The following is a 12,500-nucleotide window of genomic DNA, read 5'->3' as shown; positions in this document are numbered from 1 at the left end:
CTGCTATTATTCAGCGACCTTTGGTTCCTTGAAAGTCGCTATATAAAATCAAATTATTATTAATATTATTATTATTATCATAATTATTATTATTATTAATAATAATAATAATAATAATAATAATAAGATGTATTCAAACGTATATGTGCATAATGTACATTTTAGAATGTGTTATGAAATTTCAGCCAATGTCATAGTAAGTAATGAATGTTATTTCATAACGTGTGTGTGTGTGTGTGTGTGCGTGTGTGTGTGTGTGTGTGTGTGTGTGTGTGTGTGTGTGTGTGTGCGTGTGTGTGTGTGTGTGTGTGTGTGTGTGTGTGTGTGTGTGTGTGTGTGTGTGTGTGTGCATGCATGTGTGCATGCGTGTGTGCGTGTGTATGGGTCTTCCCCAGGTGCTTTGGCTGGATGAGGATGCCATCCCCACCAACCCCGTGTCTCCGTGCCCCACGTCCCCCGGCTCTGGCCAGGGAGAGGGGGGCGCCACGTCGGACCCCGCTGGCGGCTCCAGCCTGTCCCCCAAACCCTGCCCCCCCACTCGCCCCCAAAACACCAGCCCCGATGTGGGCTTCGCCACCGAGGTGAGATGCCCTGAGGCTGGGCCTTTGGTGTATTTCAGCTGTAGACAGTACCATGGATCCGAAATGGATGGATGGCTAACTGCCAGAAATGAGACAAATGTAGTTGTTTGTCGTGCTTATTGACTCTCCTTCTAACGGCTCATACCCAGTAGCCTGGTTATCATCGACTTTCAAATCTCTTCGAGACTTGGTCTGATAAGAATTAACGTTTCTGAAACGGCATGGTTGACCCACCTTCCTTGGTTGCTAATGGTCGAGGCCAGAAAAGGCTGGGTGGAGTTCCAGAGTTTTCCGGAGCTCAGAATGTACTTGCATTGCTCTTGACCTGGGCCTCGTTTCCGAAAGGGCCTTAAGTACTACTTAACGCTACGTGCTACTTAAGTTCACACGTAACACCATCGTAGAGCTCACGGAGCGTTTCCCAAAGCCAACTTAGTAAAGAACCATCGCAGGTTGACACGTAACTCTAAGAGAAATCCACGAGTGATCTGGAGTAGTCTTAACGCGCTAAGATTGATCGTAACGGCATGGCACAGTGGAGACACCCACAGGATATGAAGGGAAAAGAAGAAACTTGCGCATAAGATTGCTGTTTTAAGACGCGAGTGGCATGGCACAGTGGAGACACCCACAGGAAAAGAGGAAACTTGCGCTTCAAGTTGCTGTTTTAAGACGGGAGAGTAAATATCATGCCACCACAGTTGACACTGTAAAGAAAATAAGCAGGTAACATTAATTGTGTAAGTGTATAAAATAAAAGCAATGTGTTTGGAAAATATTTAACAGGCAGTTAAATAGTTCAGCTGTGTTTGATAAATCAGGGCATTATTAAACTGTGATCAATCATAATTTGTGTGGGTGCTTCGTGAACAAGAACAAGGCATCCACACGCAAAATAAATAGGGGGCTTCGGCGACCAGAGACAAGAGTGGTGATGTCGGAAGGTCACTACCGAAACATAAAAAAAAGAAAGTTGCGCCCTCTTTCATTTTCAAGTACCCTAAGAAAGGGAAGGCGACGCAGAAAAGACACGATAGTTGTAGGCTAAGGGTAAACTATGACATTAAAAAGGCAGCGATGGGGATTCGTGAAGATTTTTTGTTTTAATAACAGCAGACTGCCGTTCAAAATGTTCCTCACAGTTACAGCCTTGAGTGCGCGGTACTTTGCGCGCCGCTCCCCAAATGCGCATTCCAATTTGGAACTACTAGGCCTACTTGTCTTCTTAAATATTAAGCACGGTAGCCAACTGCACGCGCTTTGCCTGGTTTAACGGCGTAGCTTGTGGTTTTGCATGATTTCATTGTGTGTTTGCATTTTATTTCATTTGCCAACAATAACTCCTGTCGATAGTTGCAAACTGCTACAAATGTAGTCCCATCCTTATAGAAAACAACTTTTGATTACTGACACACGCCTTTGTAAATGGTTTAGCAGCATGACGGCGCAGTTCACTCCGAGGACACTTCAGCACCACATATGTGGACAGCGATCCTTAAGAGCGACGCTACGAATGATCTTAGAGGCTGTGCACGCGCGTTCATGTACGAGTGTCTTTGGGAAACAGTCGTAGGAAATCTAAGAACATTCGTAGGATCACTGGTTAACGACACACGTAAGGCTAAGAACCATCGTTATCGGGAAACGAGGCCCTGACTAGTAGCAACACCGAAGGTGTCACTAGGAGGGTGCGGTCTGGCTACATATACCTAGCTATATCTGTAGTAAAATTACACATTATCCAAATCACTCTTTTTTGCACAGTATTATTTTCTCCTTTGAAACTCCCCAAATCCTACTTGTTGTAGTTTATTTTGTTTCCATGCAGACCCTTTGCTGTAGAATATCAATCCAATGTTTCTAGAGCACCATAGTGTAATCTGTGTCTCATCTGGCGTGGCAGGTACCATTAGAATGTTTACTGTCTAAATATTGATTTTATACTTAACTCAGTCCTCATTTTTGAGTCCTCAAAAATCTTGTGAAACTGGTTCTGGTTAGCTGCTACCTGCTCTTCTTGGAATTGTGGGTAACAGTTAGAGCCCAGAAGCTATGAGATGTAATCAGCAAGAGTTCCTGGTGAAATGTGCAGTCTTGGCTATCCTGTTTCTCAGTAAACTTCGCAAGAGTGTTGCCGGTTGCTCTCCTTATCCTTTTCATCTCTCAAACGTCGACTTGTGTCCCATGTTGACATAAACACAGAGTAAATCTCTCTCTTTCTCACTCATTTTTTTCTTTCTTTCTGACTCTTTCTCTCCATGACCCTCATGACCCTGAATTCCACCCCTACACCCTAAACAAGGGTGTTCTGTGTATCCACCTGCTGGAGGCCGAGGACCTGGTGGCTAATATAAGGACAGCATCACACAGATGTAACCTGTGTGTGCCTTCTAAACTCACTACCTCTTTTTTTTACACTCTCTCCTCTTCTCTCCCCTCCCCTCCTCAACCCCCACCTCACCCTCTCCTCCAGGGTGTCCTGCATATCCACCTGCTAGAGGCAGAGGACAGCTTCACACAGATGTAGCCTGTGTTACACTCTCTCACTCTCTTTACACTCTGTCTTCTCTTCTCTCCCCTCCCCTCCCCTCATCACCCCCTCCTACAGGGTGTATCCACCTGGTGGCTAAGGACAGCTTCACACAGATGTAGCCTGTGCCTTCTAGACTCACTACCTCTTTTTTTACACTCTCCTCTCTTCTTCTCTCCCCTCCCCTACTCTCCTCACCCCCTCCTACAGGGTGTTCTGCGTATCCACCTGCTAGAGGCAGAGGACCTGGAGGCTAATATAAGGACAGCTTCACACAGATGTAGCCTGTGTGTGCCTTCTAAACTCACTACCTCTTTTTTTACACTCTCTCTCCTCTTCTCTCCCCTCCTACAGGGTGTTCTGCGTATCCACCTGCTGGAGGCTGAGGACCTGGAGGCCAAGGACAGCTTCATGGGCCGCAAGGGGAAGAGCGATCCCTACGTGAAGATGCGCGTGGGCGGCGTGACCTTCAAGAGCCACGTGGTCAAGGAGAACCTCAACCCCACCTGGAATGAGATGTACGAGGTACGGTTCCAAGAAACGGGCTGAGTATGAGTTGAGAGCTTTACTTGACAAAGTATGGTTTAAAATTGTGCGTTTTGTGGGCCCTACCGGGTTTGATTTCTGCCATGTGTCACGTGCCGATCCTTCCCCGACTCTCTCCACACTCATTTTCTGTCCCTCTATCTTTGTCCTATGTGAATAAAGGCTAAAATGCCCAACAAATTTGTGTGTACTGTATGCATGAGTTAAAATTACCCCACCAGGAATGACATGTATATATGCATGAGGTATGAGGGCTCTAATAGACCAAGATGAATGAGGTTCAAGGATGAACAACCTATTGCAACATGTCTCACTGTGGCCTAATGGTTATATTATATGGACACGGTCTTGGGAATTGAGGAGGGTGTCGGGGTCTAGTCAAGTAGATCGACTTTAGATGCTCTCCTAAACTTCCATTCATGGTCTCAGTGCCCCTCAGCAAGGCTTGTAACTCCACATTGCTAAGTAGACTCTAAAATACAAGCGTTCTTCTGTAGGTATCAAGCATTCACCTGAATAATGGCTTTGACCTATTTTCAGATGTGCTTTTTTATGCGTGTAGATTTTAGGTTTTTTTGTGGCTCAAAGCTCTTCTATGATTCAGGCTATGAGGTCATGCCTCTCCTCTCGCTGTGATACCCTGTGCTGTGCTGACGGTAACTAAATGCTGTTCCTCTTGTCTGGCCTCCTCTCTCTCCTCTCTCTCCCACAGGTGATCCTGACCCAGCTCCCGGGACAGGAGGTGCAGTTCGAGCTGTTTGATAAAGACTTTGACCAGGACGACTTCCTTGGCAGGTACTGAAAGTTACATCATCCACTGTAGGCTTAAGAATGAAAGCGGAGTGATGAAATGAAAAAGAATGAAAGCTTGAAGATGTTCCACTGTCAGACTATATTTGGGCCAGCCATAGCCTAGTGGTTAGGCAGGTGGGCTTAAGATCAGAGGGTTGCAGGTTCGAATCTCAAACTTACCCATCCTCCCTACATACAGTATCCATCCATGGCTAGAGTGCCCTTGAGCAAGGCACCTAACCCCACATTGCTCCAGGGACTGTAACCAATATACCCTGTAAATAACTAAGTTGCTTTGGATATAAAAGTGTCAGCTAAGTGTAATGTAAGTCAGTACCAATAAGTATACGTCCTCCTTACTATTTGCTAGTAGCCATAATAACCTAGGGACATCTGGTTATTTAGTTAACCACTTTGTACAGAGCCTATGTTATAACCTTGATGCCACCAAAACTGGAATGACGAAGTCTGTTACTCTCCGCAATGTTGTTATGATGTAGCTGAGTTTTTTCAAAGGTTAAACTATCACCGATGGGCCCATCTGTACAAAGAGGCTACAGAAATATTTCTTGCTTTTTGCCTTGGCAGTATGTGGGCTACTAATATAATGGCCATTTTGAAATGTCCTTGACCTTGTAGGTTCAAAGTCAGTCTCAGAGACCTCATCATCTCCCAGTTTACTGATCAGGTGAGAACCTTTAGTAGTCATTTAGTGGCACTAATTATCAAGAATTCAGTTTCAGTTACATAAATTAAATCTAATTCTCCACTGAATTCTGACATTCTCCTGTCTCTTCCTTTTTGTGTGCCTGTGCGTGTGTGCGTGTGCGTGTGTGTGTGTGTGCGTGCGTGCGTGCGTGCGTGCGTGCGTGTGTGTGTGTGTCATATCACATTTGTAGTGGTACACTCTGAATGATATCAAGTCTGGGCGAGTGCACCTGGTGATGGAGTGGTTACCGCGGGTTACGGACCCAGGGAAGCTGGACCAGGTGAGGGGGTGTATTGTAGTCATCTGGTGCTGGCAGGATCTTGCTGGTACCGTACATTCAGCTGGTAACTTAACAATTCTGGTGCTCCATTATTATCTTACAAACATTTTTAATCAAATATAAATATTGTATATTTTTAAAATATTGTTTTTATTATTTGCATGTTATTCTTCTTTTTCTTTTTTCTCTCTTTTTATTTTTTTTTATTTTTTTTACAGTGGATGCATATTATGTGATAAATATATGGGATATATTACATTACATTATTGCTTGCAGTCCCTGGAGCAGTGGGGTTAGGTGCCTACATACAGTATACATATAGGGTGTATATAGGTATATAATAATAATGATAATAATGTATATAATTAACTATATCTACTCCTGCTTCAGGATTAAAAGAAAATAGATCTGCACATATTTTTGGGCTGTCCTTGTCTACCAGCCAGGTGAGCCCTGTATGGGCTGAGTGTTTGCACAGGAACACCTGTGGTCACATTAATTAATGTGTGTGTGCGCGCATCACAGTGCACGCTGCTCTGGAATGTTTTTTCCTGGGCCATATCTCACACTGACTTCACCTGTCATTTCTTAAGGTCATGCTTATTTTACAGCTTGTAAACAATATTTTAATGTTATGTTTATATGTCACTAATGTTGAATTATATATACTATATGGAATTGAACAATGCAGCAATATGTCTGTTATCAGCAAAATTCGTGCAGGTACTCTTTGGCAGGTAACCTCATGCTGCAGATGGGCCCGTCGACAAGCTCAACCACCGTACATCATAACAACATTGTTATGACATTATTAACGGACAAATGAAGTCTTACTCATGACCATATTAGTGACAATAAGGTTGTAACTGAGGTTCTGCGCTACAATGTGTAAAGCATGCCTTCCCATGTCTCACCTGCTCAGATCATGGAGTTCCAGTCTCAGCAGTCATACCACAACAAGACAGTTCCCTCTGCTGCACTGCTCTTCGTATACGTGGAGAGGGCACACGGTCTGCCGGTGAGTGTGTACAACATCATACAATTATCTCTAATTGGACTGACACACTGTCTTCATCAAGACTTAGTCATTTAATTGACTTCTATTATAACTGTGTACATTAACGTTAATTTATTTTATTATCAGCATTTTTATGTCATCCATCTGATGTTGTCAAATTAGTTCATGTTGATAGTAAATGTTGGCATTGAGATGTTCTGGGATTGTCTGCATTTAGAGTTCTTGTTTCTTGCCTTTTGAAATCTTTGTAGGAAAAGTAGCTTGGTAGCTACCATTTTTGTAATCTGGTTTCTCTCCCTGCGTGTTCTGTGTGGTTGTTGTATGTGGTTACGGTGCCACAGCTAAAGAAGAGTGGCAAGGAAAAGCCTTGTAGCCCATTTTTGTAATCTGGTTCTCTGCCTGCGTGTTCTGTGTTGTTGTGTGTGGTGCCACAGCTAAAGAAGAGTGGCAAGGAGCCAAAGGTCGGAGCAGAGCTGGCACTGGAGGGAGTCGCCAGCCGGACCAAGGTGGGACTTCCTGTCTATTTCTATGTGCCGCCCACCCGTCTGTCTGACTGTCTGTCTGTCTGTCTGTCTGTCTGTTTGGCTGTACTGTATCTGTTTCTAGTCCGTCTGTCCATCTTTATTCCCATTGCTACGTGCTGCCCACCCTTCTGCCTGTCTGTCTTTACTTTACTTACTTTACTTTACTTTTATTTTTTAGGACATTGCACATTAATGAACATATACATACAAACATATATGTAAATGCGCCAGATTATAGCACAAATGCTAATTTCCATCTGTTGTCTGTTTGGATGTGTTTCTGTCTGCCTGTCCATCTTCTTTTCTACTAGTCTGTGGCTCTCTCTGTCAGTCCGTACATGTCTGTCTGTCTGCCTTTCTGTCTGTCTACCTGCCTGTCTGTCTTTCTGCTTGCCTGTCTGTGTTTATGCCTGTCTGTAATTTTGCCTGTCTGCCTGTAGGCCTATCTGTCTGTCTGTAACTTTCTCCGTCTGCCTCCATGTCTGCAATTCTGCCTGTCTGTCTGCCTTAGGTTTGTCTCTGTGCCTTTGCCTGCCTGCCAATATGCCTGCCAATATGCCTGTCCATCTATATACCCACTACTCCGTCTGTGTGTGTGTGCCTGCCAGTTTCTGTTTCTGTCTGTGTTTCTGTCTGCCTGGCTGCCTGTTTGTCTGTCTGTCGCTCTGTCCGTGACCTTGGCTGACCACATCCCTAATGTCTATAATAAAATTGTATAATCTGTGGTCTCTAATGGTTTGAGGGCGTCCATGTTTTCTTTCCTGTAGATCTGCGAGCGTTCCACTTCTCCACGATGGGACGAGGCTTTTCACTTCCTGGTTCATGACCCCAGGAAGGACATCCTCACAGTCAAGGTCAGCCAATTACAACTCGTTACAAACTTCTGCGTCAGTGCTGTTAACAATGATTGGGTGTGCCTGTGTGATAGATGACAGTGTTCTATTGGGCCAATATAATCTCTCTGTGTGCTGTTCTCCCACCTATACAGTAATAGTGTCTATGGCTGGGCCAGCTTCTGGTCTCTGTGTAAGAGTTGATAGTCTGCTTGTGGGCCAACATGGTATATGTGTGTATTTTAGCAGCTGTCTCATATCTGCTGTCAGGCTCTGGAACCTTTATGAGAAATGCTAGTATGCTAAGATGGACTATAGAGCATGCTAGTCTGCTTATCTGGAGTGCCATGATGTACTAGTGTTATCCTGAGCTATTAGTGTGCTGGTGTGCTAACCTGGTCTAGTGTGTGTGTGTGTGTGTGTGTGTGTGTGTGTGTGTGTGTGTGTGTGTGTGTGTGTGTGTGTGTGTGTGTGTGTGTGTCTGTCTCTGTCTCTGTCTGTCTGTCTGTCCTTATCTCTGTCTGTCTGTCCTTATCTCTGTCTCTCTGTCTGTTATCTCTGTCTGTCTGTCTGTCTTTATCTCTGTCTGTCTGTGAAACTGTGTGTGCACAGCTGGGGTTAGGCCCTGGACTCTGTTTTAGAGATGTTAGTGTTCCAAGATGGACTAAAGAGTGTGCTAGCTTGATCTATGGGACTAGAGTGTGCTAAGTGCTAACATAGTCTGTGTGTGCAGCTGTCTCACAGTTGGGGTCAGCCTCTGGGCTCCGCGTTTCTGCCTGTGAGGGAGATCCTGACTCTGCCTGACCTGGTGCTCGACCGCTGGCTACCACTGGATGGCGCGCTCCCAGAGAGTGAGGTCCTGATACGGGCGGAAGTCAAGGTAAAGCCTGTTTTTTCACTTAATAATAATAATTAAAAAATAATAATAATAATAATAAAAATATATAATAATAATAAAAAATATATATAATAATAATAATAATAATAATAATAATAATAATAATAATAATGATAATTGTATTATGGATGCACAATAATGCAAACAATATTAATAATAGAAAAGTTTGCTTTGAGTATTATTTCAACAGTCTGTTAGCGCACACACATTTCATACACTTAGCCTATTTTTACTGCCCCAACAGTCCATCTCTCAAAACGCCACATCATGCCTTCTCTAGCTTCTTTCTCTTCCCTTGCCTCTCACTCTAGTTGTACTCATAACGCCACTCTTGCATGATTTCTGTTGTTGGTCAGCTGTTGAACCCCAAGCAAGCGGAGTGCCTGAGTTTGTGTGGAGAGGTGGTGGAGGCAGAAGAGGCTGCGGAGATAGATATGCTCATCCCCAGCAGAAACATGGCGGACACTCCAGAGAACGAGAACCTCAGACACAGAGCCTCTGCCTCTGCCTCCGCCTCCGCCTCGGCCAGTAGCACCACGTGAGTCCAGTCTCAATCATAACACAGTCCAATTATAAAGGGACACATTTATATGGGCAGATGCCATTGTTAGGTATTATATTATATTATATTATATTATATTATATTATATTATATTATATTATATTATATTATATTATATTATATTATATTATATTATATTATATATTGCCTCTGTGTGGTGTGTTTGGGGTGTTTTTTTGGTTGTGTGTGTGTGTCTGTGTGTGCGCGCGCGTCTGTGTGCATGCCTCTTTACGTTTGTGTCTTTATGTCTGTCTCTGTACGTATGTGTCTGTATGTCTGTCTCGGTGTATGTGTGTGTATGCATGTCGTGTCTGTATGTCTGCCTCTGTGTGTGTATGTGTCCGTGTATGTGTGTGTGTCTCTATTTGAGTTTGTGGTCTTGTGGTACCTGCAGTGGCGACAGTGAAGAGAAAGGGCGGGGGATGGTAAATCTCACTTTCTTCTACAACACTGACCAGGGCGAACTTATGATCACCGTCCACGAATGCAGGTACTCTTCACACCCAATTACATCACATTGGACTTCATTACATTACATGTAGCACACTGTTTCCCAACCAGGGGTACATGTACCACTAGGGGTACGCGAGCACACTGCAGGGGGTACTTGATTTTTTTTTTTTTTTAACAAATATATGGAGCTTAGTTACATTGGGATAGAGAATGCGATATAGAATTTGACTTAGGGGGTACTCATGGCACAACGAAAAGGCTTGGGGGTACACAAGCCAAAAAAGGTTGGGAAGCACTGATCTAGCACACTGTTTTATCCAAACGGACTTACAAAAAGGACATACTTAGCAAAATTCAAAGAGTGGGTGAGTACAAACTACACCGGTATATGTACAAGTAATACACTGTCTTACAAGTTTACAATTAGATTCGCTTGGGGACCCTTTTCTCCATGCTGATAAACTTTGTCACATGTAATTGAAGGATAAATAATGGTGTGAAGAAGAGAAAATAATTAATGAATAAATTCATATGAAAAAGAACTATAAATAAAAACAAAACAAATTTTAGCCATGTGCAACTTATGGGGTACACACAGAGTATGCAAGCGTCACATTGTTAGTGCATCATACAGGGAGGCTCTCTCGAAAGAGATGAGTGTTCACCGACTTCTCCAGAGCTCTCAGGGCACAAATATAAGCACTGAACACATTTTCAGTGCAAACCTTTTCAAAAGTAATAAATGAATAAACTATTATAGTCCTAAGCAAAACCCATACATATTTATCAATGATCAATGAAGTCCAATCAATGTTCCAAGTCACATGTTTCTGTATTTCATACACCTTGCTAATTTTTTTTTCCATTGACTCCTCGAGTGTCATTATATCAGGGCTTTCAATAACTGTTTAAGCATCCAGTTTGATAAACCATGTGATGTTTGTCACAAAACACCTTTCAGTGTTTAGACACTTTCAGTGTTTAGACACAGGTGCTCATCTGTACCGAGTGAAGTGTAAGTCCAAAAAAGGAAGGAAAAACCAGAGGCACTCTGAGATTTGAGAAAAATATTAAAAAGCCTTTAATTTAACAAAGTTAAGTGCCTCTGCTTTTTCCTTCCTCTTTCGGACCTCTCAATGTTTCTTAGCTCTGGGGCTGAGAGCGTCTGCTGCCACATTGTAAACATTTGCTGTTGTGTTTGTTTACTTTGTTGTTTGTTCCTTTGTTCCCCAGCGACCTGCCGGCCAGCACCAAAGATGGCTCCAACCCCTACGTGTCGTTTATCCTGCTGCCGGACGAGAGCAGGAGCACCAAGCGCAAGACTACCGTCAAGAAGAGAGACCTGAACCCGGTGTACAAGGAGAGGTGAGGCAGAAACCAAAGAGTCTAGAGTTATATTAGAGAATTTCTGGTATGCAACAAGGTGATGCATAGGCGCCGGCGGTATATATTAGAGAACTTACGTTATGCATCAAAGTTAGGCAGAGAATGCTAAGGCCATTTGTCCATGTGCTGCCATGTTAGGTATTAGTGGTGTGGATTGGCAGCACTGCCCTCACGATCCGATTCGATCACGATTCGGGAGGTAGCGATCCGATTCGATTCGATTCGATTCGATTCTATGCGATCCAATCCAATCCGATCCGATCCGATTCAATTCTACAATGCATTGCAATGCATTACATTTCTACTGAAAGCAAAGCCAATGTTTAATCAGTCATGATGAGGCAATACAAGTAGTCAGATACTGAGCAACAATTTATTGGCTGTTTTGTTTTCCTTATCAGTCTGTATCAGTCTTGTAATGTATTGAAGTGCTTTTATTTAATTTAACATTCATGTGCTCCCGAAATATCCATGGAAGTGATTGAAACTTAAAAAAATTGCCGGATCGATTCTGGAACTTGCCGGATCAATTTCGGATCGTCCATGCCCCGCATTGGATTGCATCACCGAATCGATCATTGTTGACACCACTATTAGGTAGAGAATAGTACTCTCATTTGTTTGTATTCAACAAGGTTCGGCAGAGAGAGTGGTACTGCCATGTGTCTGTGTGCAGGTCAGGTCAGGAGAGGGTAATAACAGACTTACAGAGGGATAATAACACACATCAGCCCTCACCCGCAGGCTTAATGTGGACACCTGTCCTGCCCTCTTTTTTCCTGTATGTCTGTTTCTTTGTGTGTGTGTGTGCGTGTGCGTGTGCGTGTGCGTGTGCGTGTGCGTGCCTGCGTGCCTGCGTGCCTGCGTGTGTGTGTGCATTCTGGCAGGTTTGACTTTTCCATGTCGCTGGAGGAGGCGAAGCAGAAGAGGATGGAGCTGACGGTCAAGCATAGCGCCTCCTTCATGAGCCGAGAGAAGGAGGTGCTCGGAAAAGTAAGAAAACAAACAGACACATTAAGAGCTTTGTTGCAAAGCGCTGTATATCCATTTTGGAGAATGTTGGGAAATTTAAAAAAATATATTGGGTGTTCCATTGCATTGTACTGCAAAATGCATTTTACATACATACAGTAGGTTTAAAAAGCATGTTCTCATTTTTTTTAATGGCAAGAGTTCACACATACAGTAGATGTTGAAAAGCATGTTCTCATTTTTTTTAATGGCAAGAGTTCACACATACAGTAGATGTTGAACAGTCGAAGGTGTTGAACAGGCTGAACAGTCATTTCCCATTTTAAAAATGCAAAAGTATAACTAAGTCATAATTAAGTCTCTCTGATGAAGGTTTGACAGACCGAAACGTCAGCTTTCACATTAAAACCTTGACT

The 12,500-nt window shown here is 43.4% G+C and overlaps 1 protein-coding gene across 3 annotated transcripts in view; it reads left to right on the top strand.

Annotated features, from left to right (window-relative positions):
• Positions 1 to 12,500, top strand: part of esyt1a (extended synaptotagmin-like protein 1a) — a 50,869-nt gene that overhangs the window by 34,349 nt on the left and 4,020 nt on the right. For 2 of the 3 annotated variants that reach the window (XM_063208193.1, XM_063208191.1), the window contains exons 17-29: positions 396 to 581; positions 3,466 to 3,636; positions 4,370 to 4,452; positions 5,089 to 5,137; positions 5,349 to 5,438; positions 6,361 to 6,456; positions 6,891 to 6,962; positions 7,748 to 7,834; positions 8,547 to 8,693; positions 9,068 to 9,249; positions 9,644 to 9,763; positions 10,960 to 11,091; positions 12,000 to 12,105. In XM_063208193.1, the coding sequence (XP_063064263.1) occupies positions 396 to 581; positions 3,466 to 3,636; positions 4,370 to 4,452; positions 5,089 to 5,137; positions 5,349 to 5,438; positions 6,361 to 6,456; positions 6,891 to 6,962; positions 7,748 to 7,834; positions 8,547 to 8,693; positions 9,068 to 9,249; positions 9,644 to 9,763; positions 10,960 to 11,091; positions 12,000 to 12,105 (1,521 nt within the window). The remainder of the gene's footprint in view (positions 1 to 395; positions 582 to 3,465; positions 3,637 to 4,369; positions 4,453 to 5,088; positions 5,138 to 5,348; positions 5,439 to 6,360; positions 6,457 to 6,890; positions 6,963 to 7,747; positions 7,835 to 8,546; positions 8,694 to 9,067; positions 9,250 to 9,643; positions 9,764 to 10,959; positions 11,092 to 11,999; positions 12,106 to 12,500) is intronic. The other variant, XM_063208192.1, reaches the window with a different exon arrangement.

This window comes from Engraulis encrasicolus, chromosome 10 (genome assembly GCF_034702125.1).
Source record: "Engraulis encrasicolus isolate BLACKSEA-1 chromosome 10, IST_EnEncr_1.0, whole genome shotgun sequence".
In the NCBI taxonomy this organism is placed as follows: Eukaryota; Metazoa; Chordata; class Actinopteri; order Clupeiformes; family Engraulidae; genus Engraulis; species Engraulis encrasicolus.
Note: the sequence above shows the minus strand (reverse complement) of the source record. Positions and strands in the feature narration are given on the sequence as shown.